Source organism: Cibotium barometz, chromosome 22 (assembly GCF_041138505.1).
Source record: "Cibotium barometz isolate CiBa-2024 chromosome 22, ASM4113850v1, whole genome shotgun sequence".
In the NCBI taxonomy this organism is placed as follows: Eukaryota; Viridiplantae; Streptophyta; class Polypodiopsida; order Cyatheales; family Cibotiaceae; genus Cibotium; species Cibotium barometz.
In genome coordinates this window covers 11,297,934-11,322,704 of record NC_141067.1, presented here as the reverse complement: position 1 = coordinate 11,322,704, position 24,771 = coordinate 11,297,934, and the positions used below count along the sequence as shown (strand labels likewise).

At 45.9% G+C, this 24,771-nt stretch overlaps 1 protein-coding gene across 1 annotated transcript in view; it reads left to right on the top strand.

Annotated features, from left to right (window-relative positions):
• LOC147626271 (uncharacterized) overlaps positions 1–24,771 on the top strand; it is a 57,252-nt gene that overhangs the window by 24,153 nt on the left and 8,328 nt on the right. The window contains exons 8-13 of the mRNA XM_086816410.1: positions 14,093–14,144; positions 14,236–14,328; positions 15,000–15,083; positions 15,255–15,715; positions 17,659–17,720; positions 17,838–17,907. Of these exons, the coding sequence (XP_086672536.1) occupies positions 14,093–14,144; positions 14,236–14,328; positions 15,000–15,083; positions 15,255–15,715; positions 17,659–17,720; positions 17,838–17,907 (822 nt within the window). The remainder of the gene's footprint in view (positions 1–14,092; positions 14,145–14,235; positions 14,329–14,999; positions 15,084–15,254; positions 15,716–17,658; positions 17,721–17,837; positions 17,908–24,771) is intronic.

Here is a 24,771-nt window from a genome sequence, read left to right as displayed (position 1 = left end):
AACTTGTTCTTGATAGTGAGTTTGTTTAATGCCCTGTAGTCTACACAAAGGCGTGCAGACTTGTCCTTCTTTTGGACAAATAGGATAGGTGCAGCAAATGGGGAGGAAGAAGGCCGAATGAATCTGGCTCGGAGAAGCTCAGATAACTGATTTTCCAACTCGCCCTCTAAAGTCTTGGAAAAACGATAGGGAAACCTGCTAGGAGGGTCGGATCCAGGGACCAAATCAATGTGATGGTCCTCAAGGCGAGAGGGTGGGAGACTGGGTGGGAGATCGTCCCTAAGCATAATGTCCTGGTGTCTGGATAGGAGGTCTGCTAACTGAGGGACTGAAGATGTAATGGATGCTACTAATGAGGGAGGGTCTGCTTGAGCACGAATATAAAGGAGTGCTCCTTCTGCTCCCTTGCGGATAGCTCGTCGGGCCTGGAGATGCGAAATCAATGGGATGCCAAGAATGCTTCTATCCCCACGAATCATGACAGGCTCAGGAAAACCTTTACAAATAGTAAAAGTGTCCTGCCCCCAATCGGGAATAGGCTCATACTGACGGAACCACTGAATTCCTAAAATCATGTCACACCCTAACAGAGGGGAGACGATGAAATCTCGTTGAAATGAGGCCTTCTGAACTTCAAAGGCAAACTGCTGTGCCTTCTGGGAAATGTGGGTGCGAAGACCAGGTGTAAACCCGTCCACATCCAGATGATATGGGACTAAAGTGCAGTTCAATTTATTAGCCAACTGGGGAGAGATGGCGTCTTCAGAACTACCCATATCGAAAAGGACTACAAACTGTAGGCCCTGGGCAGAGCCATAAGCTCGGATAAGGCTCTTCTGAGCAGCATCGCTCTCACCCTCCTGCTTAGCATTGAATACCACGGATGGTATAGGATGCATGGAAGGTAAAAGTTGAACTGCATTTGAGGTAGTAGGCGGGGCTGGAGGAGCTGGGGAAGCTGTGGCAACTGTGGCAGAAGGAGCTTTGGCAGCTTGTGCCGCTTGCCATTTGTGGCAATCCTTCTTACCATGCCCTATAATATGACAGAAAAAACATCTATTTTCTGACTGGTACTTCTTTTGCTCCTCTGGAGGAAGATAACCTCCAGTAATGCCTGCTTTAGCCTTTTCATCAGGGGTTTTCTTAGGTTCTTTATCCTTCTTACCCCCTGAACTGGAGCTATTACTGCTGTCCTTCTTAGCATCTTTAGAAGATGCGTTACCTTTCCCTGACTGTGCAGCTGATTGCTGCTGCTGGGGTTTGGTACTGGACTGAGATGTCTGCTTGGGCTTGCCCCCGTTGAGCTTCATTTCTTCATTCTGAGCGAGAGTCAGAGCCCGGTCATATGTACTTGGTTCAAAGTTACGAACTGTGAACCGAATGTTGGAGTCCAATCCACGAATGAATTGCTCCATCTTGGCCTGCTCAGATAACCCTAACTGCTGTGCTAAAGTAATAACCTTACCGGAAAACTGAAGCACTGGGGAACCGTTCTGTCGGAGTCCATAGAACTCGTCTTTCAGACCGGTCATGTACTGGGGCGGGAGAAATCTAGTCTTCAGGTCATGGACAAAGATGTCCCAGTCAAAGGCTGTGACACCTGTGGCCTGGTCAGTATGAATACTAGACCAATGCTGCCACCAAGTGACTGCCTCACCAGTGAGATGGGGAGCCGCTAAGTGGACTTTGTCTTGTGGGTCTGTGATCCTAGCTAATGGAAAATGAGCATTAAATTGATGAACAAATTGATTAACTGAAGAATGATCACACTTACCATCATACTTGCTGAAATTCGGTTGACTGCGAATGATGGTGGTTGAAGCTGCTGCGGGATGCTGGCTGGTGACACCTATGACTGGGGAGACTGAGGAGAGCTGCTGATACCTCAAGTGTATGGCCTCCTTTTCCCGTTGGTGTTCGAGTAACATACGTTCTCGATCAAGCTCACGTTGGTGTTCCCGAGCGGCGAGTTCAGCCTGACGCCGGTCTTCGTCGATCCTGCGTTGGGCTTCCTCATAGTCCCGTCTTTCTTCTTTTTCTCTTCTCCTTCGGGCCTCGTCCTCTCTCCTTTGTTGTTCCATCTGAAAGAAGAGGTAGATGTAGTCGGGTGCTGCTGGAGGTGTAGAAGGACGTGCTGCTGCTGCCTCCAAGAGTTGGAGACGCTCCATGAGTAGCTGGTTCTGAGCTCTTAGAAGAGCTATGGTGTCTGCTGTAGGCGGAAGAGCAAGGTCTCCTTCGGGGGAGACGTCTTCCGGCTGATGAGTACTCTCTCGTGTAGACATGATGCTGAAGTCGGTGGTTGTGCCGGAACGCAATCTAACCATCCGAGGATGCCCCCACGCTAGGATACGGTGTGTGTGGACTATCTGAATCTGATACCAATGTGATATGCAGCGGAAGTCTTTGTATTGGTTGATCCTATCACACAATATGCTCACACCGTCTTCTGTTTCGTGAGTTTCGTGAGTTTAGCAATCCATTTCATTTACTTCAAACTTTAAAGAGATGAGAGAGAGATATGAACACTGTACACCAGATTGGGTCCCGAATTACCCACTGAAGGGCCCCCTATCCCGATAACGAGATAGTATTTGCTTTATTACTTTAGAGAGAATGACTTTGGACTGTAGATAAGCCAAACGCAAGATCTCGGAGGATCGGAGTAAGGCTGATCTGTACACTGCTGTAGAAACACCTCGATGACTTGATCTTGAGCCTATGCACTCCTCCCAAGGGCATGAGGAAGGGCTGCACACCTGAGGCTCAAAGAAGAAGAAGGTGGACTGTTCTACACACTGTTAGAATGCTGAAAACACATATGAATGCTGAGTTACCTTCACCAGATGACTGCTGAATGTGCTGATGATGCAGAGAAGGCTGGACACTGATGCAAACAACTGTTTCAAGGCTGGAAACTGTTGTAAACTGTTGCTTCAAGGCTGGATTCTGCTGTAGACAGAAACGCAGGTGTCTAGGGGTGTTGATGGACTGAAACGCAGCAGCAACAGATGATTTCAGGGCTGGAACTGTACGGCTGGAGCAAACGCAGCACTGCTGCTGTGCTGGACCAGAAAACGCAGATCTGCAGGCTGAATGCTGCTGGTTTTCAGGCGTGGAACTATGATGAACTGTGGGCTGAATATGGGGAACTGTAAGGGACTGATTCAGGGCTGCTTTGGTGCTGAAAACAGGCTGATTGAGGGCTGAGGACAAACACCTAGGGCTGGACTGAAGCTATGGTTCTCAAGGGCTGGAGAAGAAAGCTTATGGGCACTAGGGCATGGATTAGTCTTATGCTGAGAGCAAGAGAGAGAGGAGAGCTCTTAGCACAATGAAGACTGAATGAGCAAAAGAGGCTCTAGGCAAGCCTATTTATACTAACTGGGGGGTTGGTCATTTAATAAAGTTAATATTTATAAATGCCCAATAATGCAAATAATGATAAATAAATACTAATAAATATGGAAAAAATACCAGATAAATCCCAATAAATTCCCTAAGGCTTTGGGGATGTTCTAAATGATGCACAGGCATATGTATGCATGTTATGCAAGATGCAGAGTGCTTTCTGATGCAAACCCTAAGGCTTCTACTGACTCTACATGCATGAATGATTCTCTCCAAGTGGGTTAAGGGACTTGACTGACTGACTGACCCGCTATGGCTGAGGAATGACCTACGTAGCTCGTGCCTGACTTATCCTGGACTGAGGATGTACAATGGGGTCACGGCGTACGACAAATATCATCCTACTGGGTTCTAAAACTGTACAAATGCTGCACTTCTGATGATGAGCCATCTTGTCACCATGCACTTAGTGCAGAGTGCATGTGACACGTCGAGGAGTGAACGGTGTTGTTGTAAGCAAATTGAACCAAAGGTAAATATTTCTCCCATTGATCCTTTGCTTCGAGACCATAACACTTTAACATATCCAAAATAGCGAGGTTGGCTATCTCACTTTGTCTATCTGTTTGAGGATGATAAGCCAAAGAGAAATTCAGCTTTGTCCCCATATTGTCAAAAAGGGTTGTCCAAAAGAAACTAGTAGTCCGAGGATCTCTATCCTCCACAATGGGTTTGGGTAATCCATGGTGCTTGAAAATCTGTTGAATGAACAATCTTGACATATGCTCTGTGGAGATGGTCTTCTTTACGGAAACAAAGTGGGCTTGCTTACTGAATCTATCAATAATAGTCCACATTCCATCATTCCCAAATCCTGACTTTGGCAATCCGAAGATAAAATACATAGCAATACTCTCCCATGGAACATTGGGAATTGGCAAAGGTTGCAATAATCCTGCGGGTTTTTGTTGATCAAACTTGACCTTCTGACTTACCAAACATTCTCGAACATATTGCTCAATGTCCTTTCTCATGCTAGGCCAATAAAAATAACTCTCTAAAGCTTGAGTTATTGTCAAAATACCTCTATGCCCCATGTAAGGTGGAGCATGGCATTCCTCCATTACTTTTTTCCTCAAGTCTCTAGTCACACATAATCGAGTTTGCATCATAAGGAACCCTTCCTTGATGACATAAGAGGTCACCAAGTCTCCATTCTCCAATTTCTTCCAAGTATCCTTGAAATCCTCATCTGTATTATAAAGATCTTTCATCGTAGTAAAGTCCATGTGATATTACATAGAAACTTCACGAGTGGTTCTCCGAGATAAAGCATCTGCTACTTTGTTGTCTTTACCATGGGTATGCATAATTTGAAAATGAAATTGGGCCAAGTAACTAGCCCATCTTATATGCTTTTCGGATATCTTAGGTTGAGACATGAAATACCTAAGACTTTGATGATCCGTCTTGATAATAAACTCGACACCCATAAGATAGTGCTTCCAAATTTTTAAGGCATGAATGATAGCCTTTAATTTTTTCTCGTATGCAGGTGCGGTCTTTTCATCTCCTTGAAGTCTTCGACTCTCACAGGCCACAACATGGCCCTCTTGGTTTAAGATTGTTCCAATGCAATCTGCTGAGGCATCGCATTCTACCATAAAAGGCTTTGATAAATCCGGAATAATCAATAGTGGTCCTTTGCTAGCATAGAATTTTAATGCTTCGAAGGTTTCTTTTTCAGCTTTGGCTCATCGAAATCCCACGGCTTTTTTTGTCAAATCATGTAGTGGACTAGCTACCACGACGAACCACTTGATGAACTTTCTATAGTAAGAGCATAAACCAAGGAAACTTCGAACTGCATGCACACTCGTCAACTTTGGCGGTTCCATAATAGCCTTGACCTTGTTTGGATTCATCCTGACCCCTTCCTTGGACACTATATGGCCCAAGTAGTGAATTTCTGACAAAAAAGAACTCACTCTTCTTGCCGGTCACATATAACTTGTGCTTCTGCAATTCCTGAAATACCATATTCAAATGCTTTCGATGCTCTTCCTCCATCTTTGAATGCACAATGATGTCGTCAAAGAAAGTAGTTGCAAACTTTCTTTGTGGTCGAAATATTCGTTCCATCATTTTGTTGAAGGTAGCCGGGGCATTGGTAAGACTGAAAGGCATCACCAAATACTCATAAAGTCCAAAAGTAGTCCTGAATGCGGTCTTGTGAATGTCCTTTGAAACAATCCTTACTTGATGGTAACCACTCTTTAAGTCAATCCTGCGAAAGATGGTGGCTCCATCCAATCTATCGAGGATGTCATCAATCCTAGGAATAGGAAACATGTTCTTCATGGCGGTGATCTTGTTAAGAGCCGTGTAATCAATACACATACGCCAAGAACCATTCTTTTTCTAAACCAATGGAGAGCAAAAGGGTGATGAGCTAGGTCTAATCAAACCCTTTTCTAATAGCTCGTTCACTTGCTTCATAATATCCTCTTGTTGTGCTTGACTCACATGATATGGAGGTCTGTTAGGAGGTGAACTTCCTAGCATGATGTCAATCTGATGATCTTCTGGTATCTTTGGAGGTAGCTCTTCTGGAAGAGTATCTGCAAAACAATCTTCATATTTCTTTACGAAGTCTTTCCTTTCATGATCAAGAGTTGGGAGTGATTCATCACTCTGAGACTCCTTTGGATCTCTGACATATATCAGGTACGAGGAAATAGATTGCTTTATTGCTTTTGGAACCTATACATGGCTGATGAGTGGAATAGAATTTTCCTCAACTCCGACATCAAAAGTTATTTTCTTGCCCTTCAGGAAAACCTAACCTTGTTTCTAGTCTAATCAATGGCCGAATCTATCTTCTTGTGCTAGGGCATACCCAAAATTACATCACAATGTCCAACTTTTCCTACAACAAAGTTCTCATGGTCCACATAGTTCCAATCTGTAAGCGAAGCTTTCCCAAAATAGGGGTCACCTCTGTTGACATTTCCTCGAAGGCGGCACCTGCAGAAATAGGAGCTCCGAACCTATCCGGAGGGAGGTTCATAGCTTCAACCACTCGGGGATGAATATAGTGGGGGGTAGCTCCACTATCGATATGGTTAAGCACAGGTTGGTTAGCCACATTCTTACCGACTTTTTGCTTTACGTCATCCCATTCCTTTTGGACATCTGCTTCAAAGTTGTTAGAAGTCATCTCCTGTCTAGATTTATACACCAGGGCCTTTGTTGTGGGTGTGCCCGCCCTTATGAGGTGTTTTCCCATTTTTCCCCACACTCCGTATTTTTTCCCTATTTTTTCCCATTTTTTCTGAGGCTTGGGAGGGCTGCCAGGTGATGCCAGGAGCACTCTGTAGCTGGCCGACTGGATCTACATCAGTCGTGGGCTGTCAGAGTGCTAGCCGACTTGTTCTGTCTAGGCGGAGGCATCTGTAGCTGGCCGACTGCTATTTTCAGCAGTCGTGGACATATTCCTCAGTCGTGGGCTTTCTTGATGTTGGCCGACTGCCCTCTAGGGGAGTATATATAGGTCCTCAGCCCCCATGCCTTATTTGTATCATATCTCGGGATCTTCTTGTGTATATAGAGCAGAGTTACACGCCTACATCTGTCTCTCTCATGTGCTGTTTTTCTGCCTGCGTTTTTGTTTTTGCTCTTGTGTTCCCAGGCTTGGTCATCATCTCCGCTGCATATTCTGACATGGTATCAGAGCCCTAGGCTCTAGATAGGTCTTGGGATTTGTGTGAGCAAGAGGGGGCTGTTTTGTGGCTGATTGGTGGACTGTTTTGGACTGTTCGGGAAGAGGAGAAGCAAGAGGAAGGCGGGCTGATTTGTTGGACAGCCACTTGCAGGTATCAGTTCTTCTTTGTTCCCACCCACCCACCCTTTTCAGAGTACATCCCCGCTATGGCAGATCTGTTTGAGATGGCCGAGAGACATGTGAAGATCCCGACACTCCCCACGTTCCCGGTGGACCGTCAGTTGGACGGGAGCAACTACGGCATATGGAAGGTGATGATGGAATCCGTTCTGGAGTCCTACGATCTCGCCGATTTCGTCGTTGTTGGTGTTCCACGGCCGGAAGTAGAGGAAGGGGAGTTACCGTCAACCCGAAAGGACCGGGAGGCCCAGACGCAGATGTGGGATCGCGTCAACGCTAGGGTCCGTTCGTTTATTTTCCTCAACTGCACACCGCACGTAATCAATCATGTCAAGCACATGACGCTGGCCAGAGGTATATGGCAGCATTTGGCCTCACTTTATAACAGGGTATCGCCCATGAAGAGGATTTCCTTGGAAGTACAGATGCAGGTTATGAGCCCTGCAAAGTCGTCGACGATGCGGGAGCATATTAACAAGCTGCAGGCTCTTCAGCAGGAAGTTCTTCAGGCTGGGAAGGAGATATCGTCAGAGGACATGGCCATCACGTTGCTGTCACATTTGCCCTCTTCGTACTCGGCATTCTACTCGTCGTTGATTACCAGTGGCAGGCTCAGCACCATCACGTGGGAGGAGCTTGTGCCCATGGTCCTGGACCAGGAGGAACGATTCACGAACCCTCCTCAGGGTGGAGGTTCGGAGGCCTTTACTGGCCAACGGTCGAAAGGCCGTAACTCGGGCAAAGGGAAGGCTTCATCGGAGAAGTCTTCTGAGAAGAAGTCCGACGCTGACCGCGAGAAGCTGAAGGCAGAGAGGACCTGTAATGATTGTGGCGAGAAAGGCCACTACTGGAGGCAGTGTCCCAAGCGGAAGACCGAGAAGGGTGAAGACTCCTCAGCAATCATGAAGACTCCGGCTTTTGTGCACCTGGAGGTGATGGACACCGATGCTTCATTTTCTTCAGGCAGGGAGGAGATTGGAGGACTCTCCGCAACGGATACTCGGGAGTGGATTCTCGATAGTGGTGCTTCCAGGCACATGACTCCTTCCTGTTCCGGTTTACAGGATCTCTGCAGGCTTTCTGGTCATATTCTTACTGGGGATACGTCCACTATCCCAGTTCACAGTGAGGGCAGGATGGAGATAGTTCCCGATGGCAGAGGGGGGAAGCATTCCTCCCAGGTGTTGTATGTTCCGGCACTTGGTTTTCATCTGTTGTCAGTGCATCAGGTTTGCAAGACTGGCGTACGGGTGGAGTTTGATGAGCATTTTGTTGCTCTCCGGGACAAAGCAACAGGCCAAGTTGTTTGGGAAGGTGGAGTGGAGAATGGAGTTTACAGGCTTTCAGCACTCTCTCTCCCAGGTCCTCAAGATTGTGATGAGTGGCAGTATGGTAATAGCTACTCAGGTGTGGATACGCTGCAGGTGCGGGCTTTCCGAGACCAGGTGGTGGATAGCTTGCCAGTAGATGGCAGCAGTTGGCAGGAATTTTCCAGTACTGAGGTTGGTAGTTCTTGTGTTTGTGAGTCAGAGGAAGCTGAACAGGTCACTTATGCTCTGATGTCTCGTAGTGTTCGGGACATAGAACTTCCAGTAGTTGAGGATGTTCTTTCCACGGGAACCTTTCGGAAAGCCAGGCAGGTGATAGGTGATTACTTGCAGAAGGAGGTGGTTTCTCCAGGCTTTGTGGTTCCAGATTCAGAGGGGGTGGGTGACAGGTTTCATCAGGTTTCCAGGACTTGTTTGTGCACCGTAACAGGTGTTGATCCTTGTGAGCAGTGTGATGTCTCTGTGACTCAGAAGCTGGATGGTTCATTGATCTGGTTGATGGACACCGGATTGGACGGGAGCTTCCTGATGAGGCAGTTGAGCTCTTGGTTGCAGATGTCTCCTCGGGAGGCAGGATTGCGTTTCCTGTGGTTTCTGCGACATGCGAAGGATCATGGACTCTTGTACACAGGAGGGGGATTGTTGGATGGAGTCCGACTCCACGGTTGGAGTGACTTGGTTTGGGGAGGAGATCTGGACACGAGGGGATCTACTTATGGCCCAGGAGTAGTTTTACGGAGCAGGAGGAGGTTGCATGGCAGGTTTGGGCTTCCACTGGAGGAACCCTTGGTCATCCAGAGGCACTTTGTTCGTGAACAGATTGTTGCTGATGACATCTTGCTGGAGTTCTGTTCGACGGAGGACAGTACGGTGGACCTCTTCACGAAGTCGCTCTCAGGATTTGCTCAGGCGGCACCCCAGCTCCCAGTGGTTGGTTACACAGCCAGGAGCTGAGAGGGGGTGTTAGAAGTCATCTCCTGTCTAGATTTATACACCAGGGCCTTTGTTGTGGGTGTGCCCGCCCTTATGAGGTGTTTTCCCATTTTTCCCCACACTCCGTATTTTTTCCCTATTTTTTTCCATTTTTTCTGAGGCTTGGGAGGGCTGCCAGGTGATGCCAGGAGCACTCTGTAGCTGGCCGACTGGATCTACATCAGTCGTGGGCTGTCAGAGTGCTGGCCGACTTGTTCTGTCTAGGCGGAGGCATCTGTAGCTGGCCGACTGCTATTTTCAGCAGTCGTGGACATATTCCTCAGTCGTGGGCTTTCCTGATGCTGGCCGACTGCCCTCTAGGGGAGTATATATAGGTCCTCAGCCCCCATGCCTTATTTGTATCATATCTCGGGATCTTCTTGTGTATATAGAGCAGAGTTACACGCCTACATCTGTCTCTCTCTTGTGCTGTTTTTCTGCCTGCGTTTTTGTTTTTGCTCTTGTGTTCCCAGGCTTGGTCATCATCTCCGCTGCATATTCTGACAAGTTTGTGGGAAGGAACTTCTTGTTGAACATGGTCTTGAAGTCGGTCCAAGACTTTGGCTGGGGGTCCCATTTTGCCCCACTTTTAGCCACCAATTCAAGGCGGCATCTTTTAAATGCATATGAACCATGCGAAGTTTGGACTTTTAGGAGAAGTCCTCGCCTCTAAACGTGGCATCAAGCTGTTTGATGAAGGATAAGGCTTTTTGGGTGTCCCATTTTTCATAAAAGGTGTCGAACTTGACGCTCTTCTCTCCCGGTTTGAAGTCTACTTTGCAAGTTGAAGGCTCCTTTACCTTCCTTTTCCTTGCCTGGCCCGAAGAAGCTGCATCTGAGAGAGCGGGGCGCCGGGGCTAGGGGTAACCTCTCTATTTTCCCCATGGGTAGCGGATCGGGTAGCTTTGGATCCTTCTCCAATAATTACTCCTCGAAGATAGGCTCGAAGATAGGCTTTGGCAGCTTCCACTCCTTCGCCTTTAGTGGCTTGATCTTTGATGAAATCTTCGAACATCTAAGCCCTTAAAAAACCTGTTCCTTCTTGGCTCTCCAAGCTAAGAACTCTTCATCTTGGAGAAACTGTCTAAACTATTGAAAATCTCGATATTCTGCCAATGTCATGGCCGTGGTTTCATGGGAAACAGATTGTTGGCTTAGGTTCCCATCTTGAAGTTGTATTGGCCTCATAGTTGTTTCCTTCATTATGCCCTTGGTCTCCCTCTGCTCTTGATATGGCTCTGTTACCCCAAGAAAGATTTTTTCAAGAGAAATCTTTGCTCTAATACCACTGTAAGCCAAGTGGGCTGTGTAGTGACAGACTCAACCACGTGTCCAAGAGTTATAGAGAGAGAGAGAGAGAGAGAGAGAGAGAGAGAGAGAGAGAGAGAGAAAGATATATTAAGCGTCTACTAAAGACCCAATGGGCCTATGAGACCAAAGTGATACAATAATGTTCATGGCATATCTCATCATGGAATGGAAAATAAAACAGAAAGAAAACATAAACATAGCTATCTCACTGGAGTGATACAAAACTGTCCATGGAAACTCATCATGGAGTACTAAGAACATAGAAACATGAGAGCAACATCAGCTCCGAGTAGATGGTATACCACTCTCCAAAATATCAAGCATGGGGCTGAAGAGTATGGCCAAGAGGTCTCCCTCAGCTATGTCACGTGGAAAGGTAGCTCGATGGCGGTGGAGCATGTCCTGGATCTGGAGTTGATGAGGTGATCGTGGTGGCCGACGGGGGGGTCGAGGGTGTCGGGCATGTTGGAGTGCAGAGGCTTGGTTTGAGGTAACTCCTCTCGGGCGAGGTAGGTCGAGAGCAGCTCATGGAGGGTCCACAAGATCCACTGTCGGTATCCTCCACCTCTCGGGTCCGGAAGAAACTGTTGATGGTTGATTGGCGAGGGAGGGGGCAGGGTGGCTGGGGCCAAGGCTCTCTCAAGAAGGTGTCCTTGTGTCCGCGGAGCTCAAGCAGGAAGAGGCTCAGGCAACGTTGGTCCTGGAAGTCAATGATCCTGGAGAGTGGACCGAATCCCTCGTGAAATAGACAGTGAAACCTCTCGCGGATCTCATAGTATACTGGGTAGCGGCATATGTAATGCTCCTCCGTCTCAACCTCTGTGTGGCATAGTCGGCGGATCCTCTCTTCTTTGGGTTTCCGTATGAGCTTCCCGGCTCTGAAGATGTGCTCAGCTCTACCTGTCTCCACTCTGAGAGGGGGGGAGAGAAAAAAGGGCAAAGGGATCTTGCACAGTACACCACATTGAGTGGGGAACTGGCCCCACCCCCTTTAAGGAATTTATTCACGAACAATTTACGGGCTTTTCCAAGCCAGGACCAATACAACCAATGAATACAATATCAAACAAATATGTCGGTGTAGAAGTCCGGATTGAAGTTGGTGTCGAGGCACAAGATCTTTGATGCTGAGCACACCACAAGGATGACCCACAAGAGTATCTCACTGGGCTAGTACCAAATCCAAGTCCTGGTCCTAGATCCAAATCCAAAGATCTGTGTAATAAATGAAGTAATCGCTGTTTTCAGAAATCGGCCGACACACGGATGTTGGCGGCAATGCTATCTGCACAAGCAGCACTGCAAAATGGGAAGAGGGTAGGGCGGTGCAAAACAGAGTCATAGTCGTTAGGTATGAAAAGTTCGATTCGGTATGGTCCTTAATTCACTACGTGGTTTGTGTGAGCATGATCAGGGAGCTGCTTTTTGGAGAAGTGGCTTTTAGCGTTTTGGTTCAGCTCAGTCTCCTCTTTCCAATGGTGCCCTTAGCTCATGGTCAACTCAGTTTTGACTTTTTGCTTTTCCGTGCTTTTTGACCAAAATTGGTGCTTTTTCATGAGCCAAATTCAAGATCCCTGTTCCAATGCTTTCATCCATATGTCCATGTGTCCCGGCATGAGTTCCATCATGTGAAAAAGAGCTAAAAGGGCCAAATAGTTACATACGAACGTGACATGGTCTCCACTCAAGTTGATGACGATGGATCTCTGGACGACCATGTTGGTACCTGTCCTCCCCGAGAGAATGACCCAAACTTGTCAGGTAGATTGTGGAGCAGGGCTCTCCAGATAAGGCTGGATACCGGGGACTAGTACTGGCACACTGGCTGTAGGCATGTATCCCCCTCTGGAAGCGAATTCTAGTAAGCTCGGAGAGGAATGTCGTGATGTCAATGGTGTAGAAGGTGAGTAGGTGTTGACAGGCTGGTTGACTCCCAATGTTGGACCTTGAACGAGGCTCTCCAGTGAGTAAGAAGTCCCATCCTCCGTGTGGTCTTGATCTGAGTAAGGAGAATCAACTTCTGGTGACAAAGGCTGGTCCTCCGGAATTGTGGGTAGTCGATCCATGCTGTGTGCTCTCAAGGTCTTCGTTACCTTTGCTCACGATAGCTCTGATACCATGTGAGGACAAAAGGACGAAAGAACCTATGTGCGAGAGATCAGAGCAAATCAACAGAGCATGAAATTGATGAATGAATATATGTAAAATGGTGAATGTAATCTAGTACAAGAGGGCCTTTGTGTGCGGCACTGATGAAGTGACCCTGAGGAAGTAGACCGGCGATGAAGCAAGGACAAAGTCAGAGCAAGAGCATGGTCGAGGACGAAGGCTCGCATGGGGGACTGGTGGCACTCTGTGAGGATGTCGATGTCGAAGGCTGCGAACGCAGGGCTGCACAAGATCAGGGTGCTGAGAATGGCCTGCAAAAAGCAAATCTGCGTGCTGAATGGAGCAGGGCTGCACACAGGGCAGGGCTGACTGCTGTCGATGGTGGTGTCGGGCAGAGTGCTGCTCTGCAGGATACTGTGGGGGCAGGGCGCCGCATTGCATACTGGATGCGAAGTAGAAGAGTGCTGCTGCTGGATGCTGTTGGGGCAGAGCACTGCCGCTGGATGATCAATCTCGATGATGAATATGATTGGGTGAAAGGAGGGGCAGCACGCATGCTTCCCCCACCCGACCAGGTCGGCTGACCCTGTCGGCCAGCCTGGCCGACCTGATAAAAAGCCTTTTTAGGCCTTTTAATGAGGGCCTTCTTGGACCCTTATTGAGGGCCTTTTTGGACGTGATTGTCGCTCACTTAATTCAGGTAGTCCTGCATGTGACACTTTTTTTTTTTTTTTGGTGAAACCATTGTGTAATTAATCACTCAAGGTATGGTACAAGCAGAGCTGCCCATAAGAAAGGAATAGCTAGAAACAGTGGAAAAACACATCTAATTGCCTAGTAGTGATCTCCCTCAAGGCGTAAAGTCGTGGAGAGATCCACACAAAGAGCATCTGAAATAGGCATAGGTATCAACTGATCGGTGTGTAAAAACTCTCTGATTTCTATCATGCCAGAGAGTCCATAGTGCCCAGAATCTTGTCCACACAAGAAACTGTGAGTTGTCCGATATCACATGTGACACTCACTCACGTGCACACATGCACACATATGCTCAAATCGCATACGCTATATGTTTTTTAGATGGGGCTCAAAGTTCTTATTTATCAATGATTGGTTTCAGGTTGACCAGTTGGTTTTAGATGATCTGGTGCGCAGGCACTTTCCAAGACTAGGTGAACATTCTTTTGAGCATGATTTAAATGATGTGGCAAAATATAATATATTATATTGAGTTTGACACTTTTGTTTCTGGTTCCGTGCCAGTGTCTCATCTGGACACTCTTGGAGTGCAGGTAGCCTGGGTTACCGGTCCATGGTTTTTATCCATATTTGTCAACATTCTACCTTGGGAGAGTGGTGAATATTATTGCTCTTCTTGGTTATGTAATTGCATTTTATAACGTTTGAGGCATGTTATGTGATTGGAAGAGGGAATTTACCGTCGTAAGGCTGGTGATCAAGATTTGTTTGTCTACAGTCTGGCTAGTTTATATTATCTTATTGATCCCTGCTGAAATGCTTGATGAATAGCATGGCTTTATCTCTATTGCTTTTATGATGGCTAGCAAAGGTTATTGGCAGTTAAAAGATGTTTTCCAGTAAAAAAAGAGATTGTACTTTCTTTATCCCAGCTAGCCAAAGCTATGTAGATGGGTGACGGGTCATTAGTGAAGTTTGAACCCCCCCTGTGAGGGCGAGTATTCGCTGTTTAGATAAAACAGTTTATTTATTCTTCTCCTTATATAGGAGCAGCTATCACCAGATCACAGTCTATCCATTCCGTTGGCCGGAAGCGTGTAGAGGTAACCCAGATTTTTTAAGGCTATTATCATGAGAAGCAGCCACCAAGAAGGATGGATGATTTTAGCAAAAGTGGATAACTTAGATGCAAGTAAAATTTCATTGCTTATAGTTAATGATAATTTGTGCAATCTGTTTATAGTTAATGATAATTTGTGCAATCTGTTTAATTGGTTAGGTCAATCTTTTTTCAAGATTTTCATGTGCAGTGCTTGTGGATCGTGCAGTTTTACGAGTCTGGGATGTGCTTTTGTACGACGGAAATCGTAGTATGCTTTTTAGAACTGCCCTTGCCCTTTTGGAGCAACATGGTAAAGTATGCTAATATTACTTATCCTGTATATACCTAATTAGGGTTCTCTAGATGGACCACAAATAGGAAAAGCTCCTGGTTGCTGTTCCTCTTCGCATTGTTTCTTTGATTTTTTTTTTGCTTTTGATAGGGTCTTTGTAGACTGAAGATCTTGGATTCTTTTGTACAGGATCAGCAATAATGGCCACAAGAGATGCAGGGGATGCCGTGACAATGTTGCAGTCTCTAGCTGGCTCAACGTTTGATAGCAGTCAGTTAGTTCTGATTGCTTGTATGGGTTACCAGTCAGTAGACAATTCCCAGCTTCAGGAACTGCGTGCAAAAAATCGTCCACAAGTACTCGCAGCCCTCTCTGAGCGCTCATTGGAGCGTTCTGTATGGAGTAGTACAAAGGGGTCAGCTTCATCCAAGGTTTACACCCATCATGGAATATCAAATGGCACCGCGATGGTATTAGATGATGGTAATGCCGATATTGTCTCAGGCCAAGAATTATCCCTTTCTAGGGAGCTTGACAATGGTGATCCTCCCATCAGCTCCATGAATGGGGATGGAGACTGCCTACCGAATGGGCTTCAAAATGGTGTACTAGATGAAGAAGAAACCTGTGTTGCGGACCTTGTAGAGCAGGTGCTGGGCTTGTATTTCTCTTTTCCCTCTGCAATGTCTTGTGTTGAAGGAGAGTAATGATGGGAAAATTGTTTGTGTTGAAGGAGAGTATGAAACGAAAACATAATTATAAGTCAGTGTACTTGAAAGCTATGTCTCCACATCATGATTGGATTGCTTCAGTGATCACAGTAGAGGCAGATAAATCACACTTGGGGCATGCAGATGTTGTGTTGTCTTGCAATATCAAGGTCTCTTACGTACTAGATCCTTGGTAGCATGAGTAAATAAATCTTTTGGCAACAGAAGGCTGTCCAGAGATTCTTAAATACCACAAGATAACCTCAAGTCACCGAGGATAGATTTTCAGGATTGACTTCTACATCATGATGCATCATAGCATGTATGGATGTGTTTTGAGAAGACAGTTACTACATCAATACTCACTGTATGTTTGGCACTCAATTTGTTTGCAGTTCTTCCTACCCTTTGAAACATCATTATGAGTGTGTATATGTGAGATTGTGTGTGTGTGTGTGTGCATGTGCACCTGCATGTGTGCGCGCGCTTAGGAGAGGAGCTGCTTCAACATCGGAAATTTTTATGTGGGTTAGCTGACATCTTTGGCCAACAATGCATCATGTCACTGCTTGATCTCTATTTGATTCACCCCCAGTGAAGTCCACATGTTCTATGTTGCAAAATATGATGCTATCTTTCTCAAAATCAGGCATTCCTGCCTGTATGTCTATTGTCTTTGCTTCTGAAGTAGTAATAGTACCTCTTCTTTCAATAATACCTAGTTGTCTGCATACAAAGCTGCATGTGGTAATGCCCTCTTACCTTCACTGCAAATAAAGATTTCTCTAGAATGAGGTCACATGGTGCAATGTTCATCTATATGTACTGTGGAGTCTCATAATATGCACTCAATTAACCGAGTATAGTTTCAAAGACTGCTCTTGTTCGTAACCATATAACATAATTAGCCTGCCTTCTCTGCATAAAACAATTGGCTTCTATTCAAAGAGTGTTAGATTGCGATCCCACTGCTAGCTTAAATAAAGTACATGAAATTCATGAAATTGAGGACTTCTTTTCTTGTATCGTGATCATATCTCAGGTAATCCGCATGTCCATTTCTGCTCCATGCTGAGTTGCTAAGCGCCCTACATTTCCAACATTGACCACTAGCAGTGTCCAGCACCGGTCTTCATTGCCCTACTTGATCATTTCCATAGGGGCTCTGGGCATTGCTTGATCCCTCATCGTGGCATGCACCTAGTCTATCCCGTGCAACCCTAACCTAATCCCACATATACTCAATGAACCAGTCCCTGCAATCAAGGGCTCACAATGGTCTTTCTATCCTACCTTGTATTTGCTCTCATGAAGCCGTGGCAGTTGCATGTGTGACATTGTTAGTGAGCCTTGAGGACTGATGCTTGTGATGGTGTATTATGCCTACTCCCCTCAAGCACTCTCATGGGTGATTGAGGTCCTCAAGTATTCTATTTGCTATGGGTGGGTTTATTCCCATTTTGGTATATGGTGGTGACTTGTGGACTGATGCTTGTGATGGTGTATTATGCCTACTCCTCTCAAGCACTCTCATGGGTGAGTGAAGTCCTCAAGTATTCTATTTGCTATGGGTGGGTTTATTCCCATTTTGGTATATGGTGGTGCTGTCCTCACAGTATTATCAGTTTTGGACTTATCCCTTATTAGTTTTGGACTTATCCCCACTGCCAGTGAATGGCTTTTTATAAGATAAGTTACATGTTATCAGTGACCAGGGTTGAATGTTCTCCATATGCGATAGCTCCTTCACTGGTTGTTCTCTATATTACATTTTTTATTGCCAGAATGATCCAAGTTTTTCAATAATTGTATCATGCCATCATCGTACAAGACGTGGAGCTTGCTTCTTAAGCAGCTGAAATACGTGGTGTATTGTTGTACAGGTAAAATGGTTAAAGGTGGAGCTTTCTCGAGCCTTGCAGGATTGCAGGGCAGCTAATTTAAGGTGTTTAACTTACAGTCTGTTATCTTGAGCATGAATAAATAGCTGGTGTTACCTTGTTATAAGGACTGGTATTTTATTGCTTGTTTTCATGCATGAAATTGTCTGATTATCAATCAGGGCAGAGGAGTTGGAAACTGCCTTTATGGAGCTGGTAAAGGAAGATAACAGGCGCTTGCTGTGTGCGAAGGTCAGAATCTTTTTAGTAATTACTTGTTGTCTCAGTGTCCCTGCCTGTTCAATGTTTCTTGATGGTTTTTCAAACAGAGCATTTGCTGAAATACACATAACCCTGCCCTCTTTAGGTCCAAAATTTTTGGAAGCCTTTCTGTGTGTGTGCATTGTGCAGCTTTTCCAGACTGAAGTGTTATCTAGGTAGCCTGCACAATGGCGCATGGGTACCTTTCCCACTATACCTTGATTTAGGACAAGCAGTTCTTCCAGTACAATGAGGTGTGTCAACACTTGAAACATGCACAGAGGGATTAGGGTTGGCAGTGTTATCCTAACTGTGTATGCTTCTGCCAACACCGCTGCTTTGCCTTGACTTGGTCTTTGAAAAGTTACCAACTTGTTCTCCCAATACTTCTGAGAATTGTTATCCCACTTTTTTTTTTTCCAAGAAACGATCCTTCATTATTCATAAATTGCAGAAAGTGAGCTATAGAACAGCCCCAAAGATGTACATCCCTCCAAAGAGGTAGAGGGGGACTCCCTCTCTGGCTGGCCGCTCTCAGAGGGAGGCTACATTGGACGGGGAGGGGGAGGGGGAGGGGGAGGGAAAAGCCATATTCGAGGCCTATAGTGCCAAGTCTGTCCATCGCACATCCAATGCTCCCACAAGGTGTGGATGATGTCTAACCAAATGGATCGGATTGTCTCCATTTAGGGGGAGTGGAGGTGCCATCAATGACCTCTGTGCGGCTAGCCTGCCTGATATGCAAAGCAATACTGTTACCGATGATCTTCCAAACTCCACACCTAGGGGTCCACTGGGTAATCAGGACCTGCCGAGGTTGGAATGGCTGAGATCTGAAAGTCGGTGAGCTGCAGGGCAAGGCTAGTGCCGTCGTCCTTGCAAAGTAGAGCCACGCCCTACTAAGCAAAATGTCCACGTGGTGACACCCTAGTAGAGAAGGCGTGCATGTGACATCCCCTCCTGGCTATCTTGTTGACGGGGCCATCATTGCTTCTAGAGAAGGCATCGACAATGCTGGATCTTTCTCGTAGAACTTCTTGTCAACTCTTGGAGGGTCCTCTCCACTGGGATCTGGAAATGTTGCCTTCTTGAACTTGTCTTGATGTGTAGGCAAAGATCCCCTTGTCATTGGTATCCATTGGTCAGCGATGGAACTCTGCTTTGTGATCCGATGTGGAGGTGAACAAAGCTGTGTTGGAGTATCTAAAACTTGGACTTTCTAATGTTGCCTATGTCCTGGCTTCTTTCTAGCTCATCATCGTGCTTTCTTCCTTCTGCCTGTGACAAGCTTCAAAAGGTCATGAGAATACGCATTCCCATGGTTAGCTAAAGGAAAATGAGAACTAGTAGTAAGAACCACACTATGAAGGAAAGGATGGTGAAACCTAGCTCACGAGACTTGAGGTTTTTCTCCCTGTTGCATACTGGAAATGAGCGAAACTTGAGGGGTACCTCTGATCCCTTTGATGAGAACTGAGGCCTTAAATAGTCACTCGTATATACAGTAGGTGCTGACTCTAGCCATTGTTAGGTTGGTACCGACGAAAACTTTTCATGCCTAAAATCATGTATGCATGTGCCAACAGTGTGACTATGAAGTCACACACGAAAACCTCCATTCGGATCACTAACCTAGTACTACGTGCTACTGTCTCAACTCTACGATGCCTGCTTGTGCCAAAACCAGCTATGGCCCTGTCCATTGGAGTCAACTCTAAATGAGTTTGCTGGGCTACTCTGTTATGTACTTGGACACTAATCTACGGATTAGGGATCTAATCCAATGGGGTTAGGGGGCCCCGAGATTAGGGATTAGAAGGAAGATACTTGGCTAGGTTTCTTGGATTGATAAAACAAGCTTAATGGCCTTTTATGGCAAGTTAGCTATTTATGGCATAGCTATCACTGAATAAGTGAGAGCTTGTGTTATTATGAGATATAGTTTGGCATGTCAAAGGCCTATGCATAAGCTTCGATGGTATGGGATGCTGGAGTTAGACACAGGCCTATGGGATTGTGTAGGAAGCCCTAGCCTTGGCTTGGGGGAGCCAGTCGCGCGGTTGGGAGGTGAGCTAGCCTGCTACCTCATGATTTGGTTTAGGACTAACGTTGGCTTTCAATTAAGTTTCGGGCAGATTTTGGGAAGAACTTTACAGTTGGTATCAAAGCAACCCTAACGTAGAGGCTGAAGAGGTATGTGTATCTAGGCATCGTAGATGTCGGTGTTCCCAAGTATTCCTCTCATTGTTTTCTCTCTATCAAAGTGAATCGCATAAGTCGTGTGTCAGAGGGATGAGGAGAATATCGCTGATTGTATGTGTGTTTAGGGCTGTAGCGAATACCCAACAGAGGCCTGAAGGCTTGATGGCAAGAGGAGGGTGGCATGGCCAAGCCATAGGGCAGCCAGCCCTAGGTGGTGGTTGTGCTCTTAAAAAAAAAAAACTGAAAAGCACTTCAGTTTTTTTTTGAGAAAAAACCCAAAAGCAAGTAAACTCCTTGATATTTTGGTATAAAAGGGGGTTTTTCTTATGAGTTCTCCATATTCAAAAGTCTATGTCCTTGGTTAAGAGGGCTGAGAGTACATGGCCAGCTTCCAAGAGTGGGATTGGTACTTGTGTTCGTGGATGAGCGGGATTTTGGCGGCACTTCATCTCGACACGTTAGTTTTCCTTGAGTAGCAGCAAATTATCTTGGGTTTGACATGGTTGATGAAGTTCAGAACGATCATGGGCTGGATGATAATGTTCAATCTGACGACGATCATCAGGATGATGATGTGATGGTCGATGACTTGTCACTAAGGTTGACTTCGATGCAAGGATGACCTTGGTAGAACAACATATTGCAAACCTGACCAACACCATTGTTGTTATACATGTAAGTTTGGTGTTTTTGGTGACAAGAGAGCGAGCTGGGACAGCTTTAGTTGCACACTCTTTTATTCCAGAGCCATATAGGGGGGAGCGGGAACGGAAGACTTAGGAGATAGTTGACTCCTGGCTTCACAGATGGGGTACTCACTTTGAGTTCTATCTTTTCCCCGAGGATAAGAAGATACAGATGGTACATGAATTTCTGACAGGAAAAGCCCTTACTTGGTGGAAAGAGTTACCAGTGATGTCCACGATGTGGGTAGATTTTTAGAGGGTTTTCTAGGAAGAGTTCCTACAGGTCAAGGATGAGTACAACATTGTGGCCAAGTTTTAAAACTTGGAAATGAAGAATATGCCTTTCGACACATTTACAAAAGTTTAGAGAGTTGCAAGCTTGGGCAACTCACATGGATCCCATCACTATTTTGGGATTGTTTGTGGATGGATTGCTTGATGGATATCATCTCCAGATCAAGAATAGATATCCCCTTCCCAGAGCGGATCATTTAATTGATAGGTTGTAGGGAGCTTTGTATTTTATGAAGATTGACCTTCGTACTTACTATTGGTTATCACTAGATACAGATAGCTGAGGAAGACGTCTTTAAGATGGGATCTCGCCCGCGTTATTGTCATTATGAGTTTCTCGTGTTACCTTTTGGGCTCACAAATGCTCTTGCTACTTTTTGAGCAAATGATGAATACTCTCTTTAGAGATTATTTAGGAAATTCGTAGTTGTGTTTCTAGATGGAATCTTGATATATAGTCATACTCTGGAGGAGCATGTTTGAACATCTCTAGATTGTCTGGAGGGTTTTGAGATGGGAGAAGTTGTATGTGAGTTCTTCACAAGAGAACTCATGTCATGTGCATCACAGATGCCATGGACATTTCTAGGGCTAGATCCAGAAGAGGCAAGCAGATAAAGACTAGGAACCAGTAGAAGTTGGACATGGAGCAGAGCATGGATCAGAAGTGTGTCGGCTGCATGTAGGATGACATCAGCAACACCAGTGGGCTGTCGGCTGCAGGACAGAGGGGTGCTGGCTGAAGGCGCATCAAGAGACTCAAGTCGGCAGCATTTAATGGATTTAATGATTTATGAACTGGCCGACCAGCAGTCGGCCAGTTTCTCATGCACTCCAAGGGGCTATAAATAGCACCCTTGTTCTTTGTATTAGCCATTCCACCCACTAGGGGTGTGAGTCAGTAGGAGGGTCCCATAGGGGGCCAGAATTAGGGTTTATCACCTTTTCAAGTGGGCAGCCAAGTGCTGTACAGATTTGTACCTTTTTTGTACATAGTATATACTGAAATTCCAGCACTTCTCACTCTCTCTCTCTACTCTCTCTCTACCTGCGTTTTTGCATCAAGGTGCGTTTTTGCATCAGGAGGTCTTCAAGAGTGTTTAGGGCTGAAAGAAGACTACCCAGAGCTTCCGCGCGTTACATTGGTATCAGAGCATCAGGCCCAGCCAAGCTAAACACTGATTCAGTCCCATATGATGGTGTACAGGTCCAAGGTACAGGAAAGTACACGGATTCGAAGCCCAAGGCGGGAACACAGATCGGGAAGAACTCCCAGGAGGTTTGTTGGTGGTGTTCCACAGTGCCAGATGGGGATGTCAGTTCCGTGAGCCAGATGGGTTCTAAGGGAACGGTCCCAAGGGAGGTTGATCCTCCAAGGGTGATGTGAGAGTGCCAGACTCAGTTCCAGGAACGAAGACCAAGACGGTGTTCAGAGCCAGGGCAGGAATGGATTGTGGACTAGAGGAAGACCAGATGCATAGATCTTCATCAGAGACAGAGTGGTTTGGAGAACAGAACGGAGTTTCAGAGAAAAAGGTTTGCCAGGGATGGTTGATGACAGAGGGACTTCGGAACAGGATTGGGATGATGACAGTCATCCAAGAGCAGGTTGGATTCCCGTCATCAAGTTTAGCAGAGGGGGATGTCATGTGCATCACAGATGCCATGGACATTTCTAGGGCTAGATCCAGAAGAGGCAAGCAGATAAAGACTAGGAACCAGTAGAAGTTGGACATGGAGCAGAGCATGGATCAGAAGTGTGTCGGCTGCATGTAGGATGACATCAGCAACACCAGTGGGCTGTCGGCTGCAGGACAGAGGGGTGCTGGCTGAAGGCGCATCAAGAGACTCAAGTCGGCAGCATTTAATGGATTTAATGATTTATGAACTGGCCGACCAGCAGTCGGCCAGTTTCTCATGCACTCCAAGGGGCTATAAATAGCACCCTTGTTCTTTGTATTAGCCATTCCACCCACTAGGGGTGTGAGTCAGTAGGAGGGTCCCATAGGGGGCCAGAATTAGGGTTTATCACCTTTTCAAGTGGGCAGCCAAGTGCTGTACAGATTTGTACCTTTTTTGTACATAGTATATACTGAAATTCCAGCACTTCTCACTCTCTCTCTCTACTCTCTCTCTACCTGCGTTTTTGCATCAAGGTGCGTTTTTGCATCAGAAGGTCTTCAAGAGTGTTTAGCAGAGGGGGATGTCATGTGCATCACAGATGCCATGGACATTTCTAGGGCTAGATCCAGAAGAGGCAAGCAGATAAAGACTAGGAACCAGTAGAAGTTGGACATGGAGCAAGATTTGGCTAGGGGTGTGAGTCAGTAGGAGGGTCCCATAGGGGGCCAGAATTAGGGTTTATCACCTTTTCAAGTGGGCAGCCAAGTGCTGTACAGATTTGTACCTTTTTTGTACATAGTATATACTGAAATTCCAGCACTTCTCACTCTCTCTCTCTACTCTCTCTCTACCTGCGTTTTTGCATCAAGGTGCGTTTTTGCATCAGGAGGTCTTCAAGAGTGTTTAGGGCTGAAAGAAGACTACCCAGAGCTTCCGCGCGTTACAACTCATATATCTAAGACATTAGATTCTTGAGATGGGGTGAGCATAGATCTTGAGCAAATATGCAAAGTTTTGGATTGGCTGGTTCCCTAGGTTGCAAGGCAACTTCGGGCGTTTTTGGGATTCACCGTCTTTCTTAAGAAGTTAGTGAGGGATTACCAACCTAGATCCCCAGTAACAGTTAGTTGTCACGGTACGAAAATACGATACTGTACGGTATCAAAAGTTTTGGTACGATATGAAATTTTGAGATACAGTACGATAAAACACTTATAAACTTAGTGTAACTATTTGGCCCTCCTAGCTCATTTCACATGATGAAACCCTTGCCTGGACACCAGACAGGTGGAAAGACATGCTCATGCCGCGCACATGGCGAGTACGTAGGTTGGCATGTCGAAGGCCTACATGTAGGCTTTGGTGGTATGGACGCCGGAGTATGGGATTGTGGAGGAAGCCCTTGGCTCAGGGGAGATCGGATGCGAGTCTCGGTTGGGAGGTGAGCGAGCCTGCTACCTCATGATTTGGTAACCTTGGCTTTCAGCTGTGTTTCCGTCGCAATTTTATCTTGCAAAGATTTTGTGTCATTACAAGTTGGAGTTTCACTTTCTAACGTGTCTATAACACTAGGAACTTTTTGAATCCAACCTAAAAAGAGAGACTTACAAGATATTCTCAGCATTTGTGTAGCAATAATTAATGCATTCTTGGGTAGATTTGGCTCACCTTTTGTGTGATGCGTCCTCCCCTCATGCATAAATTGATAGACATGCGTTGTGAAGTCAATAAGAGGCTTCTTCTGTGCATGCCATTCTTTCCCTAGCACAACATCAAAATGTGCTAGTCGAGTAATATCAAAGTCGAGCTCCTCAAAGGAGGATTGAATGGTGAGAACAAGGCCTACAACCTATTGAACCCAAACCTCTGTTCCTATGCTATTTGCTAGCTCAACTGTATACTGATATGGTGAGGGTTGAGTTTTCAACTTTAACTTCTTGACAAGTTGAGAACTAACCACATTATGACTAGAGTTTGTATCGAAGAGTACCTTCACTGGTTTCCCTTCAACTGAATTCTTCATGACAATAAGTTCTGTAATCAGAAATTG